The 18691-nt window shown below is 38.6% G+C and overlaps 1 protein-coding gene across 5 annotated transcripts in view; it reads left to right on the top strand.

The window, feature by feature from the left end:
• The first annotated feature begins 2368 nt into the window (after positions 1-2368).
• EFCAB3 (EF-hand calcium binding domain 3) overlaps positions 2369-18691 on the top strand; it is a 249031-nt gene continuing 232708 nt past the window's right edge. For 3 of the 5 annotated variants that reach the window (XM_047708868.1, XM_047708867.1, XM_047708869.1), the window contains exons 1-5: positions 2369-2435; positions 3863-3916; positions 14840-14944; positions 15860-15913; positions 18557-18661. In XM_047708868.1, the coding sequence (XP_047564824.1) occupies positions 3892-3916; positions 14840-14944; positions 15860-15913; positions 18557-18661 (289 nt within the window). In that variant the 5' untranslated portion in view covers positions 2369-2435; positions 3863-3891. The remainder of the gene's footprint in view (positions 2436-3862; positions 3917-14839; positions 14945-15859; positions 15914-18556; positions 18662-18691) is intronic. The other 2 variants (XM_047708870.1, XM_047708871.1) reach the window with 2 other exon arrangements.

The following is an 18691-nucleotide window of genomic DNA, read 5'->3' as shown; positions in this document are numbered from 1 at the left end:
AAGTTCCCCTGCCAAAAATATAAATTTACATTATTTCCATTATTCTAATTTGCGGGCCAAGTAAAGCAAACTTACACTCTGCTGCATTAGATGCACACAAATCCATTGCTGAGATATTCCTCTTTTTTTTTTGAGATTTTATTTGTTTGTTTGAAAAAGAGATAAAGACAAAGCATGAGCAGTTTGGAGGGGGCTGTGGGAGAAGAAGCAGATTCACCACTGAGTGGAGACTTCGGATGCAGGGCTTGGTTCCAGAACCCTGAGATCATGACCTGAGCTAAAGGCAGATGCTTAACCTGCTGAGCCACCCAGGTGCCCCTGGAGTATTCCTTTTATGACATTAAGGACATGTATTCTGTTTGTGGTTTCCCTGTAATTCTGTAGTTGTATGTATCTCATTTTACCCATTCACTACTTCCAAGTTGAAAGTGATCATTTTGTCATTCTTTGGAATCGTTAGATTCCAAATTGTCAAGCACTGATGTTCCTGTCTTTTGAAAGGAAAAAAGATTGATGCCAATGACCTACTAGAAGTTCTGCGAAACATGGGGATTGAGCTCACCAAGGAGGAATTTGTGAAGCTGAAACAAACTGTGCCAATTGACGGTGAGCTGTATGAGTGCCAGGGTAGCCTTTCTAGGGAGCTGGGTTCTGGGGGTCATTATAGGCAGTTCTACAGTGTTGTCTCTTTATTTCTTCTATAAAATACTGAAAATGATTTTTAAAAAGGTAAGTTCACTGACATAGAGATTAAACCTAGGGGTCACCAATGTCTTGCACTGAGATTTTGCCGTCAGAGCTGATGAAGACTATAATAAGGCTACCATTACCCTCTCATGAGAGGGCCAAAGGATAGGAAGGGAAAGGAAGGAAATTGAGGGGAGTGAGAGAATAGGGGAAAAAAAAAAAAACAGGAAAAGGACCCAGAGAACTAGTGATTTTTTTTTCCTGCACAGTATTCTTTCTATCAGTCTTCTTGATTGCTCAACACTGTATACATTTTTGTCAGCAGACCATACTCTTGTTCCCAAAATAATTTTTATTTGATGCAAAGATGAAACAGACTTCCCAGGCAGAGTAAAAAGCTTTCTGACTGGAATTGCCCAATTGCCCAATAATGCTGTGACTGTCCATGTTCTTTTGCTTCGGATATAAACTGTGCTTTCTTTGTTTTCTAATAGCTGCTGGAAAGGTGTATCAGAACAGATTGTTGGATGGGGTGAAGTCATTAAAAGGTACTTAAGAACCATGGTTAGCAGGAGAGTCTGCTACATGTTAACACAAATACCAACACAGACATATTTACCATTAGGTTTTGAATCCTGTCTACGTTCCTACGTTTAGATCTTTTATTTCCTTACATTCACCACACAGTACTTTTACCTAATCAACCACGCTATAGCATTGCAAGGAATCCATTCTCTCTTGAATGGATCTGAAATCTGCTTTATACAACAAATAATGTAGAGAATATCACAGGCAGTCCTTCCGGGGATTGGCCCAACAACACCACCACAAAGGAATTTGGAGTGATCTTTAATATCATTTATTGCATGAATCAAGTTATTTTCTATAAAACGTTCTTACTCAAAGCCCAGTTAGCAAGAACAGCAGCAACAACAAATGTAGAAAAGAAGCATGGCATTGTGGCTAAGATACATTTTTACTTCCTCTTCCTATCAGTCCTTGGAAAAAGAGATAAGAATGGGAACTAGGAAGACAGAGAGGAAAAGTTGAAGGTTTTGCTGCTTACTATTTGATGAGAAAGTCTCCTGCAGGTGGCTGGTCTGCCGTCCCAGACCTCTCTGTATTCTCTCTGTATTCCCCACAGGGACAGTCCTACCATTGGTATTCTCTTGGGCTCTCTTTGAACAGATGAGTATTACTTGATAGTATGAATAATACCTTCAAACACATAATCACAGCCTGCCACCAGTAATGCTTCAACCTCAAAATATTTTTTTGTGTAAGCTCAGTGTCCAAGGTGGGGCTTGAACTCATGACCCCAAGATCAAGAGTCACATTCTCTACTGACTGAGCCAGCCAGGACCCTCAGCCTGAGAATGTTTTTATCTAAATTGTTCTTGTTCTCATTATAAGGAGATTTGCTGAGCTAACCTTTTACACCAGTTCACTAATATAAATATGTTACATGTTTCTCTTTATTTTTTGTTAAATTAAGCACGTGTGAAATAAAATATTTACATATATACTAATCTTGTGAAATCATGTAATACTTTTTTTTTCATGATTCTTCTTTGTTTGTTTCATGTAATCATGTAATCATGTAATACTTTTTTTTCATGATTCTTCTTTGTTTGTTTCTTAAGGAGGAATGGTTAAAGCCCATAACCTAGATAATGTGCTGGAAAACCTGGGAATTGAACTCACAGAAAAGGAACGTGAAGATCTGACAGAATATTTGCCACCTGACGGTGAGGACTGTAGGTGATAATGAACCTTGGAGAGGAGTTTACATTTAGGGGCTGGTGTCAGAGAATGCACTTTAGTTAGTGACATTGGGTATACCAAAAGAAAATAGAAGCATTTTGCAAAGATAGGGATAAGCCAGTCCTAATTTAAGAACAGAGAATGTATTATTTAGGGTAAACTAAATTTGAATTTAAAAACAAACACGAAAATGTGTCATAGAAGTTTCATTCTCTTCTCCATGAAAGTCCAAGGTAAGAGTACTCTTGGTTGACAGGCAATGGCTCCTCTCCATTCAGTGATACAGGGATCCAGGTTCTTGCCTCTTGGATTCCTTCTTAGGGCCTTTTCATTGTTTATACAAAATTAATGGAAAGGAAAAGAGCGCACAAAGGAGGGAGATGTGACACACATCATTTCCATAACCATTCTTTTGTTGCAACTAGTCACATGACTATATCGAAATGCAAGGAGAGGGGGGTGGGTGATGGTAGGAACATAGTATCTGGCTGTGCATCCACTTCCCTCTATAATTCTATACTATGAGAGGAAATAAGAGTTTTGGGTAGACACTTAGCTGTTTTTTTGTTTTGTTTTCATTAACAATGGCCTAAATATATATGTACACCCTATGCTTTGAGGCCAAGTCGCACTTTCCTAAAAAGCCTCATGTGGCTACAACTCAGGACGAGAAAATCAAACGAAATCACATGAAAATAAATCAATAAAGGAGGACTGTTTCCCCGTCATCAACATTGACTAAGAACACATATTTCCAGGTTACATCCAAAATCCAGATTGCAGCACATCGTTTTGCTTCGTCCCCACCTGAGAATTTTCGTTCTTAAAGGAGCCTGGCACCAGCCACAATTTAGACAAGCCTTAAATTCCACAAGGGGGAAACTGGCTCATATCCAGATTCTTCTGGTGTCATCTTAGCTTCTTTCCTCCTCTTGCACATGCTCAGCTTCTCTTGTCACCTCCCCATTCCAGCCTCATGCTCTTGCATTCCCAATCACATTACTCTATTGTGATTCATTATATTTCATTATATTTAAAAACACCTTTCAGAAACTTTGTGAAGACATAAGGAACAGGGGTTATGGATTATGCAGTTAGGTCTCCTCTTGAGTCTTTCGATTCATAAATTTTGGCACTCATGCTTGGGTTAATGACAGTGTGTAATCGGTACAGTTAGCAAGACAGATCCCTGAGCTCAAAAGAGTGCCATGTATGGGGTGTAATGCTCTACTTTGGCCATCATGAAGATTCTTCATAATTTTATCTTTGAGTTTGTGTTTCCTAATTGACATCCGATGGCAAACTAGAGCTTGGCGGGGGCTTGGCACCCCAGCTCAGGCATCTATTTCTTCATTTAGCTCCTTTATCTTCTTATAACTTTGCCACATCCTAATTATGATATTTCTTACAGCAAATGGGAAGATCGGTCTCAAAAATGTGATGGAAGCAGTAGAAGCTGTTACAGGTTAGTTAGAAGTTTCTATAGTCTAATTTTTTTCCTTTTATTTTACAATTTTTTAAATTAACATATAAGGTATTATATGTTTCAGAGACACAGGTCTGTGATTCATCATTCTTACACAATTCACAGCACTCACCATAGCACATTCCATCCCCAATGTCAATCACCCAGGTCCACATCCTTTTACCCCACTCCCCTCCAGCAAACCTTAGTTTGTTTCCTGAGGTCAAGAATCTTTTATGGTATGTCTCCCTCCCTGGTTTCATTTTGTTTCATTTTTCCCTCCCTTCCCCTATGATCCTCTGCCTTGTTTCTCAAATTCCTCATATCAGTGAGATCATGTCTTGATTTTCTTCCTCTGATTGACTTATTTCGCATAGCATTATACCCTGTAGGTCCATCCATATCATTAAAAAATGGCAAGAATTAATTTTTTTAAAAGATTTTATTTATTTATCAACAGAAAGAGAGAGATCATAAGTAGGCAGAGAGGAAGGCAGTGGGGGAGGGGAAGCAGGCTCCATGCTGTGCAGAAAGCCCAATGCAGGGTTCAATCCCAGGACCCTGAGATCATGACCTGAGCTGAAGGCAAGGTTGAGCCACCCAGGCACCTCAAGAATTCATTTTTGATGGCTCTATAATGTTCCTCTGTGTGTGTGTGTGTGTGTATGTGTGTGTGTGTGTGTGTGTATGTGTGTGTGTGTCTACCACATCTTCTTTATCCATTCGTCTGTTGGGGGACATCTAAGCTCTTTCCATAGTTTGGCTATCATGGACATTGCTGCTATAAACATTCAAGTGCACGTGCCCCTTCGGATCACTATCTTTGTATCTTTAGGGTCAATACCTAGTAGGGCAATTGCTGGGTTGTAGGGTAGCTCTATGTTCAACTCTTTGAGGAACCTCCATACTGTTCTCCAGAGTGGCTGCAACAGCTTGCGTTTCAACAGTGTAGGATGATTTCCCTTTCTCCACATCCTCACCAACACCTGTCATTTCCTGACGTGTTAATTTTAGCCACTCTCACTGGTGTGAGGTGATATCTCATTGTGGTTTTGATTTGTATTTCCCTGATGCCAAGTGATGCTGAGCACTTTTCCATGTGTCTGTTGGCCATGTGGATGTCTTCTTTGCAGAGATGTCTGCTCATGTCTTCTGCCCATTTCTTTTTTTTTTTTTAATATTTTATTGATTTATTTAACAGAGAGAGACAGAGAGGTCACAAGTAGACAGAGAGGCAGGCAGGGAGTGGGGGGAAACAGGCTCCCCGCTGAGCAGAGAGCCCGATGTGGGGCTCGACCCCAGGACCCTGAGATCATGACCTGAGCCAAATCTTCTGCCCATTTCTTGATTGGATTGTTGTTCTTTGGGTGTTGAGTTTGATAAGTTCTTTATAGATTTTGGATACTAGCCCTTTATCTGATATGTCATTTGCAAATACCTTCTCTGATTCTGTCGGGTGTCTTTTGGTTTTGTTGACTGTTTCCTTTGCTGTGCAAAAGCTTTTTATCAGGATGAAGTCCCAATAGTTCATTTTTACCCTTGCTTCCCTTTGGTGATGTTTCTAGGAAGCAGTTGCTGTGGCTGAGGTCGAAGAGGTTTCTGCCTGTGTTCTCCTCCAGGATTTTGATGTATTCCTGTCTCACATTGAGGTCTTTCATCCATTTTGAGTCTGTTTTTGTGTGTGGTGTAAGGAAATGGCCCAGTTTCATTCTTCTGCATGTGGCTGTTGAATTTTCCCAACACCATTTGTTAAGAGACTTTTTTCCATTGGACAGTCTTTCCTGCTTTGTTGAAAGTTAGTTGACCATTGAGTTGAGGGTCCATGTGTAGGCTCTCTGTTCTGTTCCATTGATCTATGTGTCTGTTTTTGTGCCAGTGCAATACTGTCTTGATGATTACAGCTCTGTAATAGAGCTTGAAGGCCAGAATTGTGATGCCACATGCTTTGCTTTTCTTTTTTAACATTCCTCTGGCTATTTGGGGACTTTTCTAGTTCCATACAAATTTTGGGATTATTTGTTCCATTTCTTTGAAAAAAAGTTGATGTGTTTTGATAGGGCTGCATTAAATGTGTAGATTGCTTTAGGTAGCAATGACATTTTCATAATACTTGTTTTTCTAATCCAGGGAACATTTTTCCATTTCTTTGTGTCTTCCTCAATTTCTTTCATGAGTATTCTGTAGTTTTCTGAGTATAGATTCTTTGTCCCTTTGGTTAGGTTTATTCCTAGGTATCTTATGGTTTTGGGTACAATTGTAAATGGGATTGACTCCTTCATTTCTCTTTCTTCTGTCTTGTTGGTGTATAAAAATGCAGCTGATTTCTGTACATTGATTTTATATCCTGACACTTTACTGAATTCCTGTAAGAGTTCTAGCAGATTTGGAGTGGAGTCCTTTGGATTTTCCACATAAAGTATCTTATCATCTGCAAAGAGTGAGAGTTTGACTTCTTTGCTGATTCATATGCCTTTAATTTCTTTTTCTTGTCTGATGGTTGAGGCTAGAATTTCTAGTACTATGTTAATAGCAGTGGTGATAATGGACATCCCTGCCATGTTCCTGACCTTAGTAGAAAAGCTCTCTGTTTTTCTCCAGAGAATGATATTCACTGTGGGTTTTTCATAGATGGCTTTGATGATATTGAGATATGTACCCTCTATCCCTACACTTTGAGGAGTTTTGATCAAGAAAGGATGCTGTACTTTGTCAAATGCTTTTTCAGTATCATATGGTTCTTGTTCTTTCCTTTATTAATGTATTGTATCACATTGATTGATGCCCGGATGTTGAACCAACCTTGCAGCCCAGGAATAAATCCCACTTGGCTGTGGTGAATAATCCTTTTAATGTACTGTTGGATCCTATTGGCTAGTATTTTGGTGAGAATTTTTGCATCTATGTTCATCAAGGATATTGGTCTGTAATTCTGTAATTCTCTTTTTTAAAGGGATCTTTGTCTGGTTTTGGGTCAAGGCAATGCTGGCCTCAGAAAATGAGTTTGGAAGTTTTTCTTGCATTTCTATTTTTTGGAGTTTCAGGAGAATAGGAATTAATTCTTCTTTAAATGCTTGGTAGAATTCCCCTGGGAAGCCGTCTGGCCCTGGGTTCTTGTTTGTTGGGAGATTTTTGATGACTGCTTCATCTCCTTACTGGTTATGGGTCTGTTCAGGTTTTCTATTTCTTCCTGCTTCAGTTGTGGTAGTTTATATGTCTCTAAGAATGCATCCATTTCTTCCAGATTGTCAAATTTGCTGGCATATAGTTGCTCATAATATGTTCTTATAATTGTTTGTATTTCTTTGGTGTTGGTTGTAATCTCTCCTCTTTCATTCATGATTTTAGTTATTTGGGTCCTTTCTCTTTTGTTTTTGATAAGTCTGCCAGAGGTTTATCAATCTTATTAATTCTTTCAAAGAACCAGCTCCTAGTTCCATTGATTTGTTCTACTTTTTTTTTTTTTTTGGTTTTTATTTTTCTGCTCTGATCTTTATTTTTTTTTTTATAATTTTTTTTTTCAGCATAACAGTATTCCTTGTTTTTGCACCACATGCAGTGCTCCATGCAATCCGGTCCATATACGCTCTGATCTTTATTATTTCTCTTCTCCTGCTGGGTTTCAGCTTCATTTGCTGTTCTTTCTCCAGCTCCTTTTGGTGTAGGGTTAGGTTGTGTATTTGAGACCTGTCTTGTTTCTTGAGAAAGGCTTGTATCACTATATATTTTCCTCTCAGGACTGCCTTTGTTGTGTCCCACAGGTTTTGAACAGTTGTATTTTCATTATCATTTGTTTCCATGAATTTTTTTCAATTCTTCTTTAATTTCGTGGTTGCCCCATTCATTCTTTAGAAGGATGCTGTTTAGTCTCCATGTATTTGGGTTCTTTCCAAATTTCCTATTGTGATTGAGTTCTAGCTTCACAGCATTGTGGTCTGAAAATATGCAGGGAATGATCCCAATCTTTTGGTACTGGTTGAGACCTGATTTGTTATCCAGGATGTGATCTATTCTGGAGAATGTTCCATGTGCACTAGAGAAGAATGTGTACCTATTGCTTTGGGAAAGAGTGCTCTGAATATATCTGTGATATCCATCTGGTCCAGTATGTCATTTAATGTCTCTATTTCCTTGTTGATCTTTTGCTTGGATGATCTGTCCATTTCAGTGAGGGGAGTGTTAAAAATCCCCTACTATTAATATACTATTGTCGATGTGTTTCTTTGATTTTGTTATTAATTGGTTTTATAGTTGTCTGCTCCCATGTTAGGGGCATAGATATTTAAAATTGTTAGATCTTCTTGTTGGATAGACCCTTTGAGTATGACATATTGTCCTTCCTCATCTCTTATTATATACTCTTTGTTTTAAAATCTAATTGATCTGACATAAGGATCGCCACCTCAGCTTTCTTTTGATGTCCATTAGCATAGTAAATTGTTTTCCAAGCCCTCACTTTAAATCTGGAGGTGTCTTTGGATCTAAAATGAGTTTCTTGTAGATGGCATATTGATGGGTTTTGTTTTTTTATCCATTCTGATAACCTGTGTCTTTTGATTGGGGCATTTAGCCCATTTACATTCAGAGTAACTATTGAGAGAGATGAATTTAGTGCCATTGTATTGCCTATAAGGCGACTGTTACTGTTTAATGTCTCTGTTCTTTCCTGGTCTACTCCTTTTGGGCTCTCTATTTGCTTAGAGGACCCCTTTCAATATTTCCTGTAGGGCTGGTTTGGTGTTTACAAATTCTTCAAGTTTTTGTTTGTCCTGGAAGCTTTTATCTCTCCTTCTATTTTCAGGGACAACCTAGCTGGATATAGTATTCTTGGCTGCGTGTTTTTCTCATTTAATGCTCTGAATATATCATGCCAGTTCTTTTTGGCCTGCCAGATCTCTGTGGATAAGTCTGCTGCCGATCTAATATTTTTACCATTGTATGTTACAGACTTCTTGTCCTGGGCTGCTTTCAGGATTTTCTCTTTGTCACTAAGACTAGTAAGTTTTACTATTAGATGATGGAGTGTGGATCTATTCTTATTGATTTTTATTCTTATTGATTGTAAGTTTTACAATTAGATGACGGAGTGTGGATCTATTCTTATTGATTTTTATTCTTATTGATTGTAAGTTTTACTATTAGATGACGGAGTGTGGACCTATTCTTATTGATTTTATTTTTACTCATTTTGAAAATCTCCTGGATTTTGTTGCTTGTTTCCTTTGCCATATTAGGGAAATTCTCTATTATACTTCATTCCAATATACCTTCTGCCCCCCCCTTCTTCTGGAATCCCAATTATTCTAATATTGTCTCATCTTATGGTATCATTTATCTCTCGAATTCTCCCCTCATGGTCCAGTAGTCATTTGTCTCTCTTTTGCTCAGCCTCTTTATTCTCCATCATTTGGTCTTCTATATCAGTAATTCTCTCTTCTGCCTGATTTATCCTAGCACTAAGTGCCTCCATTTTTTATTGTACCTCATTAATAGTTTTTTTTTTTTTAATTTCAGCTTGGTTAGATTTTAGTTTTTATATTTCTCCAGAAAGGGCTTTTATTTCTCCAGACAGGGTATCTCTAATATCTTCCATGCCTTTTTTGAGCCCAGCTATCACCTTGAGAATCGTCATTCTGAACTCTAGTTCGGACATACTACCAATGTCCATATTGATTAGGTCCCTAGCCTTCAGATTCTCTAGCATCTTCCATGCTTTTTTCAAGTCCAGCTAGTATGTTTATAATCATCATTCTGAATTCTAGGTCCAGCTTCTTACCAATATCTGTATTGATTAGGTCCCTGGCAGGTGGTACTGCCTCTTGTTCTCTTTTTTTGAGGTGAGTTTTTCCACCTTGTCATTTTGTCCAGAGCAGCATAAATGAATGAGAGAACATAATGCTAAAAGGATAAGAATGACCCCAGAAAAACATACACTAAACAAATCAGAAGAGACCCAAAACCGAAGGGGAAAGAAAGGAAAAAAACAAAAGAAATATATATATATATATATATAAAATCATGCTGGTGAATAGAATAGAGCCACACACCTCCTGATTCTGGGTGTATTTTGATCTGTTAGGAGAAACTGCCTCCCAAAATTTTAAAGAATGAAAAACTTATATATATACAAAAATAGGGTAAATATGATGAAGGGGTGGAATATGATTGTAAAGAAGAAACTTTTAAAAAGTCTTTTAAAAATAGAAATTGATAAGAAGTTGGTGGGGTGCCTGGGTGGCTCAGTGGGTTAAAGCCTCTGCTTTTGGCTCACGTCATGATATCGGGGTCCTGGGATCAAGCTCCTCATTGGGCTCTCTGCTCAGCAGGGAGCCTGCTTCCCCCTCTCTCTCTCTCTGCCTGCCTCTCTGACTACTTGTGATCTCTGTCAAATAAATAAATAAAATCTTTTTTTTTCTTTTTTAATTTTTTAAATTTATTTTCAGCATAACAGTATTCATTGTTTTTGCACCACACCCAGTGCTCCATGCAATCTGTGCCCTCTCCAATACCCACCACCTGTTTCCCCCAACCTCCCACCCCCCGCCCCTTCAAAACGCTCAGATTGTTTTTCAGAGTCCATAGTCTCTCATGGTTCACCTCCCCTTCCAATTTCCCCCAACTCCCTTCTCCTAACTCCCCTTGTCCTCCGTGCTATTTGTTATGCTCCACAAATAAGTGAAACCATATGATAATTGACTTTCTCTGCTTGACTTATTTCACTCAACATAATCTCTTCCAGTCCCGTCCATGTTGCTACAAAAGTTGGGTATTCATCCTTTCTGATGGAGGCATAATACTCCATAGTGTATATGGACCACATCTTCCTTATCCATTCGTCCGTTGAAGGGCATCTTGGTTCTTTCCACAGTTTAGCGACCGTGGCCATTGCTGCTATAAACATTGGGGTACAGATGGCCCTTCTTTTCACTACATCTGTATCTTTGGGGTAAATACCTAGTAGTGCAATGGCAGGGTCATAGGGAAGCTCTATTTTTAATTTCTTGAGGAATCTCAACACTGTTCTCCAAAGTGGCTACACCAACTTGCATTCCCACCAACAGTGTAAGAGGGTTCCCCTTTCTCCACATCCCCTCCAACACACGTTGTTTCCTGTCTTGCTAATTTTGGCCATTCTAAGTGGTGTAAGGTGATATCTCAATGTGGTTTTAATTTGAATCTCCCTGATGGCTAGTGATGATGAACATTTTTTCATGTGTCTGATAGCCATTTGTATGTCTTCATTGGAGAAGTGTCTGTTCATATCTTCTGCCCATTTTTTGATATGATTATCTGTTTTGTGTGTGTTGAGTTTGAGGAGTTCTTTATAGATCCTGGATATCAACCTTTTGTCTGTACTGTCATTTGCAAATATCTTCTCCCATTCCGTGGGTTGCCTCTTTGTTTTGTTGACTGTTTCCTTTGCTGTGCAGAAGCTTTTGATTTTGATGAAGTCCCAAAAGTTCATTTTCGCTTTTGTTTCCTTTGCCTTTGGAGACATATCTTGAAAGAAGTTGCTGTGGCTGATATCGAAGAGATTACTGCCTATGTTCTCCTCTAGGATTCTGATGGATTCCTGTCTCACGTTGAGGTCTTTTATCCATTTTGAGTTTATTTTTGTGTACGGTGTAAGAGAATGGTCGAGTTTCATTCTTCTACATATAGCTGTCCAGTTTTCCCAGCACCATTTATTGAAGAGACTGTCTTTTTTCCACTGTATATCTTTATACAGTGTTATAGATATTATAGGTACAACAGTAGGTTATAGGTTTTGTCGAAGATTATTTGACCATAGAGTTGCGGGTCCATATCTGGGCTCTCTACTCTGATCAACTGGCCTTTGTGTCTATTTTTATGCCAGTACCATGCTGTCTTGGTGATCACAGCTTTGTCAAAAACCTCCCAAAAAACAAGAGCCCAGGACCTGATAGATTCCCTGGGGAATTCTACCAAACTTTCAAAGAAGAAATAATACCTATTCTCCTGAAGCTGTTTCAAAAAAATTGAAGCAGAAGGAAAATTTCCAGACTCTTTCTATGAAGCCAGCATTACCTTGATCCCCAAACCAGGCAAAGACCCTACCAAAAAGGAGAATTTCAGACCAATATCACTGATGAATATGGATGCTAAGATTCTCAACAAGATCCTAGCAAACAGGATCCAACAGCACATTAAAAAGATTATCCACTGGGGCGCCTGGGTGGCTCAGTGGGTTAAGCCTCTGCCTCCAGCTCAGGTCATGATCTCAGGGTCCTGGATCGAGCCCCTCATCGGGCTGTCTGCTTGGCGGGGAGCCTGCTTCTCCCTCTCTCTCTGCCTGCCTCTCTGCCTACTTGTGATCTCTCTCTCTGTCAAATAAATAAAATCTTAAAAAAAAAAGATTATCCACCATGACCAGGTAGGATTCATTCCTGGGCTACAAGGATGGTTCAACATTCGCAAATCAATCAATGTGATAGAACAAATTAATAAGAGAAGAGAGAAGAACTACATGGTCCTCTCAATTGATGCAAAAAAAGAATTTGACAAAATCCAGCATCCATTCCTGATTAAAATGCTTCAAAGTATAGGGATAGAGGGAACATTCCTAAACATCATAAAATCTACCTATGAAAGACCCACAGCAAATATCATCCTCAATGGGAAAAAGCTTGCAGCCTTCCTGTTGAGATCAGGAACACGACAAGGATGGCCACTCTCCCCACTCTTGTTCAACATAGTATTAGAAGTCCTAGCAACAGCAATCAGACAACAAAGAGAAATAAAAGGTATCCAAATTGGCAATGAAGAAGTCAAACTCTCTCTCTTTGCAGATGACATGATTCTTTATATGGAAATAAATCTTTAAAAAAAAAAGTTGGTTGAAAAAAGAAAGAAAATTTCAAATAATAAAAAAAATAAGAAGGAGAGAATGTGATCATGCAAGAGACTAGAACAAAGCCATAAACTAGATTTATGGTATATTTTGGTCTGTTGGAAGAAACTGCATCCCAAAATTTTAAAGAAAGAAGAATACACACACACACACACACACACACACACACACACACACACCCCAAAAATAAGGTTAAATACAATGGAGGGATAGTATATGACTGCAAAAGTCAAAATTAAAAAAGATTTTTAAAAAGGTATTGATAAGATGATGGTTAACACAGGAAAGTTGAAAAAGTAAAAAAAAAAAAAGAAAAAGGGAAAAAATAAAGAAAATTTCAAAAATTTAACTTTGAAAGACTGAAGAATCATGGGGAAAAGGGCTATGAATTCTATGTGTTGTATTCCCCTAGTGCCGTTGTTTTGTAGTTCTCATTGATCAGTAAACTTGATCTTGGCTGGATATTCTTGATGATCTTCTGGGGCAGGGGCCTATTGCAGTGATTCTCAAGTGTCTTTTCCCAAGGCAGAATTACACTGCCCTTGCCAGAAACTAGGCTGAGTAATCTGCCTGGGTTTGCTCTCATAGCTTTTGTTCCCTGAAAGCTTTCCTTATAGCTTTGGAGGATGAGAATGGAAATGGTGGCCTCCTAATCACTAGCCCCAGAGGAGCTGAGAACCAGGTGCCCACCTCCTCAGTGAACCCTCAGAGAAAAGCAGTCAATCACTCCTATCTCCCTCGTCTCTGGCTACATTCCAGCTCACCTGGCCTGTGACCAAGCGTTTCTATCTCTAGCACATGACCCCATGTGGAGTCTCCAAATCCAGCAGATTCCTGCATCATGCTTCCATGCAGCTCCTCCCAATAGAGGAAAGGGGGAGGTCTCCCCCAATATGCCATTTATGGGGTCCCTCCTTGAAAAGTAGTAGCCTGACTATGCCTGGGATCATGGTCTATGGCAACACTGACTGAAATCCCACTCCTCAGCTCGATCTCTGCAGCCAGCTTCCCTGCTCTGATACTTGGGAGCTCTGCCACACTCAGGTACCCCTGCTCTTTTGGTGACCCCGAGGGTCTTTAGACCACATTGTCCTAGCAAGGGTTACACACACACACACACACACACACACACACACACACCACTTAGCCACTGGAGCGATGTCCCTCCATGGAGCCGACTTTTAAAGTTCTGATTTTGTGTTCTTCTGTTCTCTCACTTGCTGGTAGCCGGCTGATGGAGGCTTCCACTCCTGGGTCAAATCTTCCTGTATATCACCTCGAATTCACTTCTCCACATGTCCACCCTTCCAGAACATGGTTGCTTTTCTGTTCATAGAATTCCTGCTGTTCTTTTCTTCAATCTCCTATTGAGTTGGTAGGTGTTCAGAATGATTTGATAACTATCTAGCTGAATTCCTGGGACCAGACAAAATTTAGGTCTCATACTCTGCCATCTTGCTCCTCCGCCATAAATCTAAGGTCTTAATTCTTCATACTAATTTATATTTTTATCTAGACCTATCATTTCCCCATTTCCTTCTTTGTTCTACCAATTTTTCTTCTATGTTGATGACTATCTGCATTCAGTTGCCCAGAATTACACTTTAGAATATCTGCATTTTGGCATGAATTTTACAGTGCAAAGTTCTAGTAGCAAATTTCTTTGTTTCTGGAATATTTGCCAAGAATAGTCACTAGATTTTGAATGCCAAATTTACACTAGCACAGCAAATGATAAGCCAACTTTCACAAATGTAAAATACTCTCATTGTTAAGAAATTAGGGAAAGTACAATACCCTTAAAACATAAATGGATACTAAGTGTACAGTGTCCTAACTTACATTACATATACAGTATGTCTATTACTTTACTCAGAGAAAGGCAGAAATTCCATTTCTGCCCCAGCCAATGACAGTGGTGAACAGTTAGCATATTATTTCATTAGTGTTTGCTCATTCAGCTATGGTAGCTGAAGCTGAAAAGGCATCAACAGGTTTGGGGAGGTATTAGACCCTTCTCTGTACTAATCTGTGTCCATTTGGTCATGTTGAAGGAGGAGAGGTTGATGTCAGTGATGTGGGAAATGTCCTGGAAGACATGGGAGTAACCGTCACAGATAAGGAATGTGGAGAGCTGGTAAAGAATCTGCCAGTTAATGGTAAGCATTTAAAATGTTACTGTGGTCTTGAAGGAAGCATACATTTCTTATTTTGTGAGCAATGCTATAAACTTCCTACTATGACAGCAGAGAAAAAATACTTCAACAATTACTTAGAATAAATGACTTCACTAATGTAATTATATATCTATGCATATATTGATGGATAATGTAAAGATATATTCTAGACTGTTAATGTGAGTTTTCTGGGAGCTTGTGGCTATACTGTAGACTGAGAAGGGAGAAGTAGAGAAAGGCATTCACATAAAAACAAAAAAAAAACTAGACTGAAAAAGCATAGCCATTATGATATGTTGCAATTTATGCATTTCTGTAAACTTACATATCTAATAGTCTAAATAATTATTAAAGATAATGATCCAGTTTCACCTTTAAAGGAGTCTGTCAAATGGTAGAACATCAGTAACTGAACTGAGTATATGGGAGGATTCATTGTTTCTATTCTACTTTTGTACATGGTTGAAATTTTTCATAACAAGAACATTTTAAGAGAAGATTTTTAAGAAAGAATTCTATCCATTATAGATTTTTAGTTGGAAATCAGCTGCTGCCTTATTCACAAGCTGCCATCAAGGTTAAGAAATACGCTTTGTAGGCGAGACTCCATAGAAAAGGGAATTCTAAAAGGTATCCTGGGTACTAACTAGATGAAAGAGCAGAACAAGTTTCTTTCAAAGCATGAAAGCACTGTAGATTGCCAGCATTAACTTGCTTAGCTGCCCACAGTTGCATAAAGTGGATACAGTGGTGGCCATTTCATTTTTTAAAATTTGAAAGTAATTTGGAAATTTTCTAGAGAAAAGCACAAATCCTCCTTACATTCAATTATGACTTGCTGCCTTGGTGAATCTCCCCAGCACTTACTTTTGTATATCTGATTTATGTTTCCTGTAGCTAATGGGAAAGTCTACAAGAATAGGTTGCTGGATGGTTTGAAGTCTCTTCATGGTAAGTGAGAAGCATAGTTCAAAGCCAGATGAATCTAAGAGGCACATACATACTACTTCCTAGATACCTGATTGTGATCGTCAAAACCCACTTAACTACCCATGTCATCCCTTCTGAGATACAGCGGCCTGTGAGCAAATAATCTCCACATTGAATTTTTAAAGAATTTTGTGCAGAAAAAAACTAATATGTGTGTCAAAATAGTGAAATTAAAGGGAAAATATTGGGGGAATTTGGTTAGGAGTTGAGACAACTAATAAAGTAAACAAAAATGAACCCACTTATTAGTGAGAAGATAAAATTATGTTTTTCATTTCTCTCATTCAAGCCCATTTAAGTATTTGAATCCAAAAACTATACAACTTGCTAATTGACTACAGTGAAATGCATTCTGGGCAATGAGTTTAAGATTTCACATTCTTTTTTTCTCACAGAGGGATATTTCTAAGAAGTAAATGTCCCCTAGACCAAAATTTTAGAAAAATGTCCCTTGCCTGCAAAGGAAAGATATTTGTTTTCTCTCTCTCTCTCTCTCTCTCTATTACGTTCAGTTGGCCAACATATAGTACATCATTAGTTTTTGATGGAGTGTTCAATGATTCATTAGTTGCATGTAACATCCAGTGCTCATCACCACACGTGCCCTCCTTAATACCCATCACCTGGTTATGCCATCTTCCCATTCCCTCCCTTCTGTAACCCTCAGTTTGGTTCCCAGAGTCCAGAGTCTGCCATGGTGTGTCTCCCTCTCTGATTTCTTCCCATTCAGGTTTCCCTCCCTTCCCCTGTGTCCCTTTGCACTATTCCTTATGTTCCACATATGAATGAAACTATATGATAAATGTCTATCTCTGCTTGACTTATTTCACTTAGCACAGTTCCCTCCAGTTCCATTTATTTCCTTAGCATTTTAACCAAGCCACTCTACTAGAAACTGATCTTTAAATGCGGTTTCTCTATTTCATATGCATATTTTGTTATAAAATTTGTTTAATTTTTGCAGGTAGGTCCCACATTTTCTTATATTTGCCAAATCTTTATCTTGGAGTTATAAGTTCAATTCTAGGTAGATACAACAAAACATGAAAAGGATGATAGGTAGCTAGTCTGAGGATTAGTTAAACAAGCAAAGAAAACAAAAATAGTTTCTATTTCAGAAAGACTGGGCAATGTTTCCTGATTGAATCGAAAAATCAGAAATAAATGTTCATTATAGTTCCTCTTAAAAGAATGTGTTTTTAGTGTGATTCAGTAAAAACAAACAAACAAAAACTATCAGCAAAGGCTGTGCCTAGGATTTGTGTTTGTTTTTGGTTTTGTTTTGTTTTGTTTTGCTTTGCTTTCCCTCTTCCCAGTGCTTAATCCAAAAGAAGAGAGGAGCATAAAGAGAATGAAGGAGAGACCTAGAAGCTCTGCCACTTGATATCTATGGAGGGGAGTCTCCTGCCACAAGAAGAATGCCTTTGGGCATTCCTAGGCCCTTTGGAAGAGTGGCAGCAGGATTGTTTTCTCATTTAATGTGGATTTAACCAAGCTTCCCACTTGATATCATCTTGCTGTGTGTCTTTATCAACTACATCAAGTGTCCCCTTAGAAATGGGACAATGATAGCCAGAAACTTGTATTGTCAGTCTCTCTGTAGTTGTCTCCCCCCATCTAGCTACTTTTCTCCAGTCTCTAGGTCTCCTGATTTACAATTTTTATAATAAGTTTTCCTTTCCATGCACACCCAGCCTCAGCTCCTGCTTCAGTTTCAGAACATTATTAACTGAAGTCCTCTCTGATACCAAGCCAGGTAGTTTCAAAGATAATTATATATTCTTTTATACCAATACCAACACAAATAGTTTTTCTGTCTTAACATAGTCACCAAAAAAAAAAAATAATAATAATCTGTGTTCATAAACTATGTCACAGCATGGATTCACCAGGCTCAAGGGAATTGTCAAGCTCCAGTGGAAACCAGTACAAGTTTTCTTGCAACTGAGGCTGTATTCAAAATCTTTCTCTACTATGAATTCCATGAGTTGTCTTTATCTTCAGTTGTAAAACCCCTTCATAAATTATTTCTTGTGTATAGTTTCATGAAGGTAAAGCTTAAGGTCCCTTAACACAATTTTAAGTCATTCGGTACTCATTTTTCAACATAATATTCATAGTACTGAAATATGGATTCTATTTGTCTTACTCCTAATTTTTTTTTCATTTTTACAGTAAAGCATTTTTAAGACAATAGTAACAGAGCACTGATATATTTCTAGTATTTTTCCTTATTTTTCTTTATTTTTAGAGTGAGAGAGCACAAGGGAGAGTGGGGCAGAGGGAGAATGAGAGAAAGACTCTTAAGGAGGCTCAAAGCCTAGCACAGAGCCTGACATGGGGCTTGATCTTGTGACTCTGAGACCATGACCTGAGCCAAAGTCAGATGCTTAACGTACTGAGCTGCCCAGGTGCCCCGGGAGTATTCCTTTTATGACATTAAGGACATGTGTTCTTTTTGTGGTTTCCCTGTAATTCTGTGTAGTTGTATGTGTCTCATTTTACCCATTTTCACTACTTCCAAGTTGAAGGTGATCATTTTGTCATTATTTGGAATCATTAGGTCCATAATTGTCAAGCACTGATGTTCTTGTCTTTTGAAAGGAAAACAGATTGATGCCAATGATCTGCTGGAAGTTCTTGGAAACATGGGGATCGAGCTCACTGAGGAGGAATTTGTGAAACTGAAACAAACTGTGCCAATTGACGGTGAGCCATATGAGTGCCAGGGTAGCCTTT

The sequence above is a fragment of the Lutra lutra genome, chromosome 16 (assembly GCF_902655055.1).
Source record: "Lutra lutra chromosome 16, mLutLut1.2, whole genome shotgun sequence".
In the NCBI taxonomy this organism is placed as follows: Eukaryota; Metazoa; Chordata; class Mammalia; order Carnivora; family Mustelidae; genus Lutra; species Lutra lutra.
This window is presented reverse-complemented; position numbering and strand designations above follow the sequence as displayed.